This window comes from Betta splendens, chromosome 16 (genome assembly GCF_900634795.4).
Source record: "Betta splendens chromosome 16, fBetSpl5.4, whole genome shotgun sequence".
Classification (NCBI taxonomy): Eukaryota; Metazoa; Chordata; class Actinopteri; order Anabantiformes; family Osphronemidae; genus Betta; species Betta splendens.
Genome location: NC_040896.2, coordinates 13,209,726 through 13,223,326, shown reverse-complemented (window position 1 = coordinate 13,223,326; position 13,601 = coordinate 13,209,726). Strand labels below are relative to the sequence as shown.

The 13,601-nt window shown below is 41.9% G+C and overlaps 1 protein-coding gene across 1 annotated transcript; it reads left to right on the top strand.

The window, feature by feature from the left end:
* Window positions 1-479: 479 nt before the first annotated feature.
* LOC114843403 (phosphatidylinositol 4-phosphate 5-kinase type-1 alpha-like) lies at window positions 480-13,580 on the top strand. Its single transcript, XM_029129918.3, has 16 exons — window positions 480-632; window positions 3,157-3,191; window positions 3,460-3,552; window positions 3,791-3,921; window positions 4,025-4,142; window positions 4,381-4,533; window positions 4,685-4,984; window positions 5,547-5,776; window positions 5,891-5,974; window positions 6,082-6,130; window positions 6,251-6,335; window positions 6,427-6,597; window positions 10,155-10,287; window positions 10,374-10,436; window positions 10,537-10,630; window positions 10,746-13,580. The coding sequence occupies exons 1-16, from the start codon at window positions 587-589 to the stop codon at window positions 10,746-10,748; spliced, it is 1,788 nt and encodes a 595-aa protein (XP_028985751.1). The 5' UTR covers window positions 480-586; the 3' UTR covers window positions 10,749-13,580.
* The last annotated feature ends 21 nt before the right edge of the window (window positions 13,581-13,601 follow it).

Here is a 13,601-nt window from a genome sequence, read left to right as displayed (position 1 = left end):
TTAAATGTTTTACATGTCTTGAAATGAGCAGTCCAAGTGTCATTAAGACTGTTATGGATCTAAACGTGTAGATACAAATTGTGGTTAAAGGAAAGTGACAGCCACTATAAGACTGTATTTTAGGTTTCCTCTCATGCTTTGTGGAGCAATGCTGACCCCTGTCCAGCCGAAAGGAGAGTTAAAGGAGTAAAGGTAAACTTGTGAAACAAAACTTGAATTAATTTTAAACATTTAACCTAATTTTACATGCAATACTAAATGTTTGGACGTTTTTTAACCATTAATTTAGATTTTGGATCTGCCTTTCATTTGGAACAGATAACAGACAACTCTTCATTTTTGTACAACTGACTTACTTTACCTCATACATGAGTGTTATAAGTTACTACATTGTGTTTAATCATTGGGTAACTAATGTAGATATAGTAGACATATTCCAAATCACCCACGGTGTGTTGTTTATTCCACTACACGTTGTTATAGTAACAGTGAGGTAGTTCCCCTTCGGCCCAGCGGGGGCGCTGTGGCGCTGCTGCGACACCAGCATCGACTGTCGGCGCTGTGTGATGTGAACAGTCTAATCATAATGGCGACTGCTGAAGCGGCAGACTCGGCATCTACTGGCCCGACAGGTAGCGGGGTTTCAGTTGTCTTCCCTTTGTTGTCCTAAAACAAACCGACAAGTAGAGCTGTGTGTGCGTTTATAGCGATGAAGGTGGTTTGTTGTGACTGTGCTTCATCATGTCCCAGTTAGCTTGTCGGCTAGCTAACATCGAGGTTTTCACTGTAACAAATAAACCAAGCCGAAGCTAACGTCGGCTAGCATTACTTGATTAATTCTAGCCACCGTCTAAATTACCATATGTGTGACTGCAGTTAGACCTCTAACGGTAATTGTATTGAAGCGTGTAACGCGTGAAGATCTAAATACATTCATATCGCTGTGTTTGCTTGTGTAAGTGGGTACTTGGTGAAACCACGTTGGCCAAGCCGCATGTTTTGTTATCAAACCGGCTATTTATGTAGCAGTAAAAGATGAGGTTGAATAAAAGCGTCCGTTGAAGAGTGAAGGAGCCTGTGATCGTTGTGCCCAACGGGTTTGTGTATTCATGTGAAGTTAACGGTAACAGCACCGTTATCTCTCCTTCTTCGCCTGTTACACCCTCCTCATCCTCGGTCTCTTCAGGTTTGTTAGCAAGTACATTCACCCTCCATATGATAATTCTAGCCGCCCCTTGGTTTCTTTTAATAAATAAACACATGTATTGTCCAAATGGGTATCTTCTTTTGATCCCATTATTTAAACAAGGTATGTATTTCACGCCTTACTGCTTGAATGATTATGATAAAGCTTTGTCAGGGACTTCATATTTCATATTTTTGCACGATTAATTGCTCATTATATTTTCTTTCTCTGTGGTGGTCAGTTAAATAGATTTCAGGGATTTCCTTTATTTTAAGGACAGGATAAATGATGGAAATGTTGTAGGCTGCTAATCCATTTACTGTAGTTGTGCGTCAGCGTTCCTGTGTCTGGAGGAGTTGCTTCTCTCTCACTAGCCACACTGTCTGAATCAGTGATTAAAAATAGTGGCATCCCTCCTGTGGCTCCCACATGGCTGGACGCCCAATAGTGTACAAATACAAGAAACCGTGTTCTGTCAAGCACACATACTCACTGACACGTGATTGTCATAATGTGCCTCTGCGCTAGACTTTATTGGGCGTCTTTCCTAATCAGGCCAAGTACCAATTATATTTATGGGATCCTTACAAAATAGTAATGGTTAGGACTACACTATCACTGCTTTGAAGACTGCTGGCCACATGTGAACTGGGCTGGCAGAGGGTTTTTTTAAGAATCAGCTGCAGCTATTGTCATAAGGTCTGTCACCAACAAGCTAAAGTCATGCGATAATCAGGTTGTTGCAAATCTGCCGCACACTGTGTCTTTTTATAAAGTTAAGGACTCCACTTAACCAAATACTCTCTTGACTAATACATTATCTGTATGTCTACAAAATAGCAGAAAAAAAATCAGTTCCATCTATCAGTTGTACTTGAACTGTTTACTTATTTGCCAGAATATTAATATAATTCAATTGGCTTCATTTGTTCCTCGGTGTGCTGTGCTGACAGTATCCTGCTCCACAGATATTAGAACTCAGTTTTGGAGGAGAGCATTGCAGCGAGGTACTCGCATGGGTGTGTGTGAGTGTTTCTCTCTGAACAGAAACTGCATGAGTAGTAATGACAGTGTGTTGTTTTACATAATGAGAGGGAATGTGGGCAGAATGAATTTCACTGTTTCCCGGTGGATTGCAATGTGTGCCTGTTATCTGAGGAAAGATGCATGGCATTTTGTGATTCTGCTGCTAAACATTCTTACTTTTTTGGGGGGAAAATGCTTCCTTACTGATTGGCAGGATTGGATTTGTTGCATATAGACTGGACACAGGATAGTTACTACCATGTGGTTGTATAGTCTTAACATATTTCCGTGTGTATAATTTTGACCTGTGACATTGCAGTAGATGTTGCTATTGGTTACAAGCTTGCAATGTGGGTGAGACAGTAGGTTCAAACAGTCAGTTTATATAAGGACAAGGATAAGGAGTAAATATTTTTATTTTTCATTATCTCTAGAAGCGATAATAAACCTTACACACCTTTGCACAAAGTGATGCCACAAACTTAATATATTTTTTTTACGATAGCATTTTGAAAATAGCCCAAAATGATAAAAGGAAAGGTATTGTGGGACACGGAATGACAGGAAAAACTAGAAAATCTATGATGACGATTGTACACTCTCAGTCTCGGGGGACTAGACGAATCTGGAACAGGCAGCTCAGAGGAAAAGTAGTTCCATTTCACAGTAAGCTGATGGCATTGGCAGCAATAGGTTACTTTAATCACAAATAGGTCTTGACTCATTGTTTGTCTTATAGCAGCCAGACAGTGCTAGAAATAGTCCTGATAATTGAACAAAACTGTATTTGTAAATGTGTTTGTGTTGATCATATGCCAATATTTCAAACTGATTGCAAGTGGTAAATTTCCAGGCTGCATAGACTAGATGAGAATGCTAGATAATCCTCACATTTAGTTTTAGTCTATTGCAAATAACTAATGAGCTTTTTTCTTCTTGTTTAGGGACCAGCAGCATCAGAAAAATGGCCCCTTCCGAGGTAAGGACATGTGAAATCGCCTCATTAAATTTGGAAAACAACTCTCCTTTATGCACAGCCTTAACTGAAGCAAATATTAATGTAATCAATTCTGATAAGGTGTAATAAAGGTTTAGACCAGCATTCATCCAAGAAGGTCACTGGAGGTTAGCTAATTGTGTCTGAACTACAGTTTTTGTATTAAATTGTCAGTATCATCGTCATACTTCAGTTTTTGCATATTTCTTACAGCATCCATTATATGTTTACTCTTCTAAATCCTTTTTAGATGCCTGGCTCTTCTGGCACAACTCAGAGTATGAAGAAAACCATTGGACACCGCGGCGTTGAGACCACCACAGGAGAGACCACCTATAAAAAGGTCAGAGCAGGGCAGGGGGCAGTGACACAAGGTTGTTGACACCAACAAATTGGATCAGTAGCAGTGAAATGTGGAAAGAACCAGTGTACACACCCACACGTTTGGTGTTTAGGTTCTAAATTTAGTTTGAGTTCCTCTCATTAGACGCCCAGAAATAGTAGATGAAACCGCAGAAAGTGCAGGGGTGAAATGTTTTGTTCTGAAGTTTACTCTTTCTGTTTCACTTTGACCTCTGTAGACCACATCATCTGCACTGAAAGGTGCAATCCAGCTGGGCATCGCTCACACAGTTGGCAGCTTAAGCCAGAAGGCAGAGAGGGATGTTCTCATGCAGGACTTTGTCGTGGTCGAAAGCATCTTCTTTCCTAGGTTGGTAGATTGGGTCACAGTTTAATGATCATAGGAAGTTGTTTTTAATTTCATGTAGTTTAACTGGCTTTGTGTCTCTCTTCCTCTCTTCATGTATTTTCAGTGAAGGCAGTAACCTTACCCCTGCTCATCACTACAGTGACTTTCGCTTTAAGACTTATGCGCCCATCGCCTTTCGCTACTTCAGAGAGTTGTTTGGCATTCGACCAGATGACTACCTGGTCAGTACACACTGCCATGGTTTTATTCGCTTTCATTATTTTCACGTTATTGATAAAGTGCTGTGCTTTGGTTATTGGTTCAAACTGTCAAATATGCATTCATTTTAAAGTCATCCTAGTGTCCTCTAACACTGTTTTCATGAACGTATAATCTTCTTACCCTAAACTCTATGTTTTTATCTATTACACAGTTTCTGCTCTATATTGAATATGTACTAATGCAGACATCTACTTCTAGTATTCCCTGTGTAACGACCCACTGATTGAGCTGTCTAACCCCGGCGCCAGTGGCTCTCTCTTCTACGTCTCTAGTGATGATGAATTTATCATTAAAACTGTTCAACACAAAGAGGCTGAGTTCCTCCAGAAACTCCTGCCTGGATACTTCATGGTGAGACTGGAAATAGTCAACAAGTGGGAGTGTGTTTAGCATTAGTTATTATTATTATTGCATTGTGATTATCACAACAGTAGGAGGCTTAAATTATTGTTTTGACTGAGCCAAACATCTAATTTGTTTCCATATCCCTCCTACCTTCCAGAATATAAACCAAAACAAGCGCACCCTGCTGCCCAAGTTCTACGGATTGTATTGTGTTCAGGCGGGGGGCAAGAATATTCGTATTGTAGTCATGAACAATCTTTTGCCTCGCATCGTCCCCATGCACCTCATATATGACCTCAAGGGCTCTACCTACAAAAGACGAGCTTCTCCTAAGGAGAGAGAAAAAGCTGCTCCCATTTATAAAGATCTGGACTTTATCCAGGACCTGCCAGATGGACTGCTGATGGAACCTGATAATTTCAATGCCCTATGCAAGACTATACAGAGGGACTGCTTGGTGAGTGAAATAAACCCAAGCCTCAGCACACGTTTTAGTTTATTTTCCAGTTTAGCTATTTTTGTCAGTTTTAGGCAATATTAAGTAAATATGTTTTATAAGAATAAGAATAAGAAAGAATAAGAAAACCTTTAATAGTCCTGCAGTGGGGACTGACCAGGAAATGTGAAGCCTTTGGACGCAGTCACAACACATGGCAATCTTTTTGGAAAACATAACAAAGTCAAACTTGTCTTAACTTTTTTTCTCTAAAGCAATTCAGTGAGTAAATTTATTGTGTTTCTTTTCGACATTAGCTGAGGGTGTTTTCTATAAGTGTCTAGTGTTAGAAAAAATACCGTCATGCTTATTTAATTCGATTTAGTTTTATTTATATAGCACAAATTTACAACAAAAAATTATCTCAAACAGTAACTTTATTTACTAAGTTGGTACATTTCACATAATGTGCCAATAACTTTCTGGCAACAATCCAAGTGTAAAAGTTGCACATTAATGGTGGCTCCCACTCATTGTCTACTACTGATCTAATTTTTTTAAATCTTTTTTTTGTGTTCTGTAGCTTTTACAGAGTTTCAAAATCATGGATTACAGTCTGTTGATGGGCATCCACAACATGGACCAGGCCTGTCGGGAGCGTACTGGAGGTCCTACCGGAGACAGCGTTGGTTCAGAGGGAGCGGTAACTCCCGACCAGCGGCGGCCACAAGCCCAGAAAAGTCTATACTGTACAGCTATGGAATCGATCCAGGGGGAGGCTCGAGGGAAGGGAGTTTTGGATTCAGAAGACCAGTGAGTCATACTGCTAAGCTGACCGCAAGCAGAGCTGTTGTGTTTGTTGATAGTCTAATGTGTGACAAGGATTTGGCAGTTAAATAACCAGTTGCTGTTTCTTTGTCCTTCCAGCATGGGTGGTATTCCAGCTCGTAGTAATAAAGGAGAGAGGATGCTGATCTACATTGGCATCATTGATATTCTTCAGTCCTACAGGTGCAGCAGACAGAAAAAATATTTTCTTAAAGATGATTAGTTTTCAGTTCTTAAGTGTGTTAACCACTCATGTAACTTTCTACTGTTTAATTATGCATTTTATTTAGGTTTATTAAGAAGCTGGAGCACTCCTGGAAAGCCTTGGTCCATGATGGGGTAAGAATATTGACAGTGTGAATACACTATATGAATGCATATTACATATTTCTGTTTTCATTGTAGACATGCTTATTTTAGTGTGTTTCTAAATTTGATGGTTCTGTTTTACTACTTTAGGACACTGTTTCAGTTCACAGGCCTGGCTTTTATGCAGAGCGTTTTCAACAATTTATGTGCAACACAGTGTTCAAGAAGATTCCATGTAAGGAAGCAGTTTTTTTTTAAATTTTAAAACAAGAGCCTCGTTTCAATTAATAGTTAATTATCCCAACTGTTCTGTCTGATTCCTTCAGTGAAACCATCACCATCGAAGAAGAGCCGTGGTGGAGGTCAGGGAGGGCTTAGAAGGGCCCCTACCCTGGGTGCCCCTACCCCTCTCTCCCATGCAATGGGACAGTCGTCTACTGACTCCAGACTTGTTTACCACAGCCACTTTAAAAGCACAGATTCCGAGGCTGACAGTGGTGAGAACACAAACAGCAATGTTTCAGTGTTTTTGAACCCTAATTTAACTTAAACTGTTGCAGTGTTCAATACTAATGTTAATGTTACTAATGTTAATGTTACTACTGTGTTCTTATATTCACTCAAGTAACCAGGTTGCTTGGTGTGTGTACTCACACACACACTCTATTCTCACCCTCCGCGGGTGGTCTCATCCACTTTCCAAGCTCGGGTCCTCTACCAGAGGCCAGGGAGCTTGAGGGTTCTGCGCAGTATCCTTGCTGTTCCTAGGATTGCACTTTTCTGGACTGAGATTTCGGATGTTTTTCCAGGGATCTGTCGTAGCCACTCCTCCAGTTTGGGGGTCACAGCCCCTAGTGCTCCGATCACCACAGGCACCACTGTGGCCTTCACCTTCCAAGCCTTCTCCAGTTCTTCTCTGAGCCCTTGGTATTTCTCTAGTTTCTCATGTTCCTTTTTCCTGATGTTGCCATCGCTTGGTATTGCCACATCCACCACTACGGCTTTCCTCTGCTCTTTATCCACCACCACAATGTCTGGTTGGTTCGCCATTACCATTCTGTCAGTCTGTATCTGGAAGTCCCACAGGATCTTGGCTCGCTCGTTTCTCTACCACCTTGGGAGGTGTTTCCCACTTTGACCTTGGGGTTTCCAGTCCATACTCCGCGCAGATGTTCCTGTATACTATGCCAGCCACTTGGTTATGGCGTTCCATGTATGCTTTGCCTGCCAGCATCTTACACCCCTGCAGTTATGTGCTGGACCGTCTCTGGGGCCTCTTTGCACAGTCTACACCTTGGGTCTTGTCTGGTGTGGTAGATCTGGGCCTCTATGGCTCTGGTGCTCAGGGCCTGCTCCTGTGCAGCCAGGATGAGTGCCTCTGTGCTGTCCTTCAGCCCATCCCTTTCAAAGCCATTGGTAGGATTTGTTGAGATCAGCCACTTCAGTTATGTTCCGGTGGTACATCCCGTGCAAGGGCTTGTCCTCCCATGATGGTCCCTCTTCCAGCATCTCATCCTCTGTTCTCCACTGCCTGAGACATTCACTCAGCACGTCATCTGTCGGGGGCCTTATCCTTGAATGTACTTATGGATCTTGGATGTTTCATCCTGGATAGTGCTCTCACGCTCACTAGTCCTCGGCCTCCTTCCTTGTGGCTAGCGTACAGTCTCAGGGTGCTGGATTTGGGGTGGAACCCTCCGTGCATGGTGAGGAGCTTTCGTGTCTTAACATCTGTGGTCTGTATCTCTTCCTTTGGCCACCTTATTATTCCTGCAGGGTATCTGATCACTGGCAGAGCGTAGCTGTTTATTGCCCGGGATTTGTTCTTGCCATTGAGCTGGCTTCTTAGGACTTGCCTTACTCGTTGGAGGTATTTGGCTGTTGCCGCATTCCTTGTTGCCTGTTCAAGGTTGCCGTTTGCCTGTGGTATTCCAAGGTACTTGTAATTGTCCTCAATGTCTGCTATTCTTCCTTCTGGGAGTGAGACCCCTTCTGTGTGGATTACCTTGCCTCTCTTTGTCACCATCCTCCCACATTTCTCGGGCCCGAATGACATCCCGATGTCCGAGCTGTAGATCCTGGTGGTGTGGATCAGCGAGTCGATGTCTCGCTCACTCTTGGCGTACAGCTTGATGTCATCCATGTAGAGGAGGTGACTTATGGTGGCCCCGTTCCGGAGTCGGTATCCATAGCCAGTCTTGTTTATTATTTGGCTGAGGGGGTTCAGACCTATGCAGAACAGCAGTGGGGACAGTGCATCTCCTTGGTATATGCCACATTTGATGGATACTTGGGCAAGTGGCTTCCCATTTGCTTCAAGGGTGGTTTTCCACAACCTCATCGAGTTTGCAATGAAGGCCCTTAGAGTTCTGTTGATGTTGTACAGCTCCAAGCATTCAGTGATCCATGTGTGTGGCATTGAGTCATAGGCTTTCTTGTAGTCGATCCAGGCTGTGCACAGGTTGGTGTGTCGCATTCTGCAGTCTTGGGCGACTGTTCTGTCTACCAGGAGTTGGTGTTTGGCTCCTCTGGTATCCTTACCAATGCCCTTCTGTGCTTCGCTCATGTATTGACTCATGTGCCCACTTGTCTTAGCTGCAATGATGCCTGACATGAGCTTCCATGTTGTGGAGAGACAGGTTATTGGCCGGTAGTTGGATGGGACTGTGCCCTTTGAGGGATCCTTCATTATCAGGATCGTTCGCCCTTCGGTCAGCCATTCAGGGTGAGTCCCATCCCTTAGCAGCTGGTTCATTTGTGCTGCCAGGCGCTCATGGATTGCAGTGAGCTTCTTTAGCCAGTAGGCGTGGATCATGTCAGGGCCAGGTGCTGTCCAGTTTTTCATACCTGAGACTCTATGTTGGATGTCTGCCACTGTGAAAGTCACTGGGTTCTGTTCAGGGAGGTGCTGAGTGAATGTCTCAGGCAGTGGAGAACAGAGGATGAGATGCTGGAAGAGGGACCATCATGGGAGGACAAGCCCTTGCATGGGATGTACCACCGGAACATAACTGAAGTGGCTGATCTCAACAAATCCTACCAATGGCTTGAAAGGGCTGGGCTGAAGGACAGCACAGAGGCACTCATCCTGGCTGCACAGGAGCAGGCCCTGAGCACCAGAGCCATAGAGGCCCAGATCTACCACACCAGACAAGACCCAAGGTGTAGACTGTGCAAAGAGGCCCCAGAGACGGTCCAGCACATAACTGCAGGGTGTAAGATGCTGGCAGGCAAAGCATACATGGAACGCCATAACCAAGTGGCTGGCATAGTATACAGGAACATCTGCGCGGAGTATGGACTGGAAACCCCAAGGTCAAAGTGGGAAACACCTCCCAAGGTGGTAGAGAACGAGCGAGCCAAGATCCTGTGGGACTTCCAGATCCAGACTGACAGAATGGTAATGGCGAACCAACCAGACATTGTGGTGGTGGATAAAGAGCAGAGGAAAGCCGTAGTGGTGGATGTGGCAATACCAAGCGATGGCAACATCAGGAAAAAGGAACATGAGAAACTAGAGAAATACCAAGGGCTCAGAGAAGAACTGGAGAAGGCTTGGAAGGTGAAGGCCACAGTGGTGCCTGTGGTGATCGGAGCACTAGGGGCTGTGACCCCCAAACTGGAGGAGTGGCTACGACAGATCCCTGGAAAAACATCCGAAATCTCAGTCCAGAAAAGTGCAGTCCTAGGAACAGCAAGGATACTGCGCAGAACCCTCAAGCTCCCTGGCCTCTGGTAGAGGACCCGAGCTTGGAAAGGGGATGAGACCACCCGCGGAGGGTGAGAATAGAGTGTGTGTTTATATATATATGTATATGTATATACATTTATATACATTTATATACATTTATATATATATATATATATATATATATATATATATATATATTTTTTTTTATATATACACACAAAGAAGAGATTCCTCTTGTTTGTTAGTTTTTGCTGTATTGCGGTTGAGCTGAGAGAGACATGCAGACAGACAACGTGCAAACTAAATGACTGAAAGAAGCACATGGTGAAAAGTATGTAGTACACATGCACCATTTGTTCTCAGGCATGCACTCAGGCAAACCGGATCTGGTTCCCAGGACACCTCTGCTAATAGACAACCCTGCTGACGGTGATGCTAACTTGTCCACCTCCTCGCTAGGCAGCACAGGAGTGGCCTGCACCTCCCCTGCTCTGAGGTGAAGGTCACAATGCATTAGCACTTTCATTGAATCTCATGTTCACACCGTGATTTGATTTACAATAGTGTGACTGATTTGTTCAGGTCTGTAGGAGTGGAAGTGCACAAATCAGCAAACACAGACCATGACCATGGTGCTTCCTACAGGTACGCAACACAGCGATTGTTCATGAAATAACATCCTTATCAATCTGTAAAAATTAGTTTGGTGAGTGTCTCGTGAACAATCTTTTTCTTTCTCTTTCAGCTTGGGTGCAGAAGGGACTGCAGATTATTCCATCAACCTATCTGGAATCGAAGATATAGTTTCACTGTCAGACATAGTCCCTGAAACTAACATTGTGAGTCTAAATGCTGAAGTTATATGTATGTAGTAATAATTTAAACTTGATTTTAGAAACACCCAGCAGTTGTTGGCTTATATCTTAATTTTTGCATTATTGTTTATCTTTACAGTAAAGAACAGAGACGGTGCTAGATGAAGGTTCTGGACAAGGCGCGGTGGATACATGCAAGGATAGAATGCTAACATCACCCAACCACTCGAGATCCTTCACCCTCCACCTCTGGCGCTTTCTCACCTCAGTATTTATAGATATTGCTGGATGACGCAGGGAGGTGAAGTGGTGACAGTGAGGAAAGCAGTGGTGAGAAGATGGAGAAGATGATGTGCGGTATGCTTTCCCAGGCATCAGCACGGTTCGCACATACTTGTTTCCACTTGTACCAATGCTTAAGGGGGGGTGCATGATGCAGAGTTTACATAACGGGGAATACCATAATAAGCAAAATATATAATTGTATATTGTAAAAAGTTCCTGTTACCAGGTGGTGAAAGCAGTCACATCCTTCATAAATAGCCAGTCATCGTTGCCACCGTTCGCAGCATGAAGAGATGCGAGTGGGCACAGCCTGTTCAACAGGAACACACACGCTTAACTGCACATGATGGGCATAGCCTGCATTTGTGGGTGTGAATATTTTTTCGTGTGTTCATGCACAGTCTAAGTGGGTTCACATTTTCGTGACTCATAGTGTTCCTCTCTTACTGCACATCCAGTTCTCCTGTGCAGTCTTGAGCTATCGAAGGTAATTTTTCACATCAACACTTGCTGCTGTTGACTCTGATCATATATGCATTTGTTTTAACTGATTGTGGATGTACAATATTTGTTATAATTCAGATTCTGAAATGGTAAAGCAAAGAATTGAACCAGACCAGTATGGTAATGTTTTATGTTATAAGTTATTCTGCTGGAAGCTACAGTAGTGCTGGAGAGGTCTAAGTACATCTTTCCACTGCCGAATGTACTTAACAATACAATGTTTTTCTTATATAGAATGTGTGTTATTAACATGGCAAATCACATTTCAACAACCCTGAAGATCTACCCCTCTGATGACCATGTGTGCTGAAGTATAAATGAATACAAAGAGCTGCCAGTACATGATATTGGAAGTCATGGATTTAAGTTGATGGACTCATAACCATTTCAATCTGCTGTTTATCTTCTGTCATGTCTGTGCCTTTACATGTGCGTCTCACCTCTATCATGTATTTTATAACTGACATTTTTATCATAAGTTAGTGTTTTATTGCGCAGTGAAACCTGCCTTATCACTACAGCTGAGGTCCTCATACTGCCATTTGGATGCCTCGAACAGTCAAGCAGTTGTTAGGGTTTGAACGAATTTATACATAAGTTCTTTCCTTTTTGTTTATTTCAATGTCAAGATACCTTTGTCCAAAACTTCAGCAAAAATCTTTTGACTCTTTGACATCAGATTAAGGATTGTCTTTTAGTATTCCTTTTTTCTATCAGTAATAGCACATCTACTCTTGGACCAGTATTGCTAATGTTGTATACATTTTATTTGTATGTAGTCCTATTTATTTTTGTTTTTTTGATGCACTAAACCTGTGCGAGACTTTGGCCCCGTGAGATATTTCTGATACAGAAATTCACTACCTGGTAATGCCTCATTGCATGTGGTCTATGCAGTGGGGAGAAGAAAAAGGGGGAAATGTGAGTGTAGAAAATGTGTTATTCCTGTTCATCAAAGCAAAGTTGAGGATTTAGGAGTTTTTTGTGTTTAAAGCCAGTTGTGGCACCAAAGAAAAGAGTTCCTGTAAATGTTAAGGATCCATTACAGTTAATGTGAAATTAAACTACGGACTCCTGCACATGTGCATAGATGAATAGGTTGTTTATGTTAAGAACACTGGGTTGATCCGTGTGTTGAAGGCTTCTTTTTTAAGTGGATGTACTGAACTATTTCATGTAGATTTATCGGACATACATCTGTTCACTGTTAAAGTTTATTTTTTACTTAGAATTAGAAAGGAAGCAGTTGTGCTTTGAATAATGTCCAGATGAATCTCCACATTCCTGTGACTGAAAAGTTTTTTTTTTTTTGTTTATGTTTTTTTTAAATTGTGGTAGCCACTACAGCCCATTGTTCACCAACTGTGTAGTTGGAATAATTGACTTGAAATGTTTCTGTCATGTTGAAATATAAACTACAGATTATCAACAATTTAAGATTAATTTAAAAGGATAAGAGAAAAGGACAGACACTCCAACTGCTTTCAATTAGACAATTCCAAGCTATTTACCTAGATTTGGTTTGTGTTTTTTTTAAATTTGTATTTATAATGTGTGGTACATTGTTATTGCTGAATGAAGAGCAGTTGTATGTAGTTCCTATCTACTACTACTATACACAGCACAAAGACATCCTCCAGTGCATATGGTGGTGCACTCAGTGTAAACACTACCGTACAATTCATTTGATGCAATATAAACCACAATCTTTGAGAATTGTATTTATTACTATGATTACTCCAGGCTGAAATGATAATGTTGTATTATGTACTTTAGAAGATTGTATGTATACTGACAGAAGGATGTCTGAAACTTTATAGTGTGTACTGCCTGTGAAGCTGGGACTATTTGACAGTTTCATTTTCTATATTTCATGTTTAGATTGTGATATAGATATATATATATATATATATATATTTCCTTCATGATGACTCTGGGTTGTTAATCTCCCATGCTTTTTCTACATGAATGTTTCACATGGCTCACACGCCAACATTGCTGGTTGTCCTATATGCTTCAATTACTATATTTTTACTGTGTATGATATGTTCATATGTAAATAGGAGTCACGGAAATGCCTTCTCATGCAATATGTGCTGCCTGTCCTTGCTACAATGTTTCAGTTGTGTGGTGGTGATGTTTTCATGTCAGATTTCAAAGAATTAAAAATATTTTCTAAATCTTAGTTTTGGTCCTGTAATTTGTG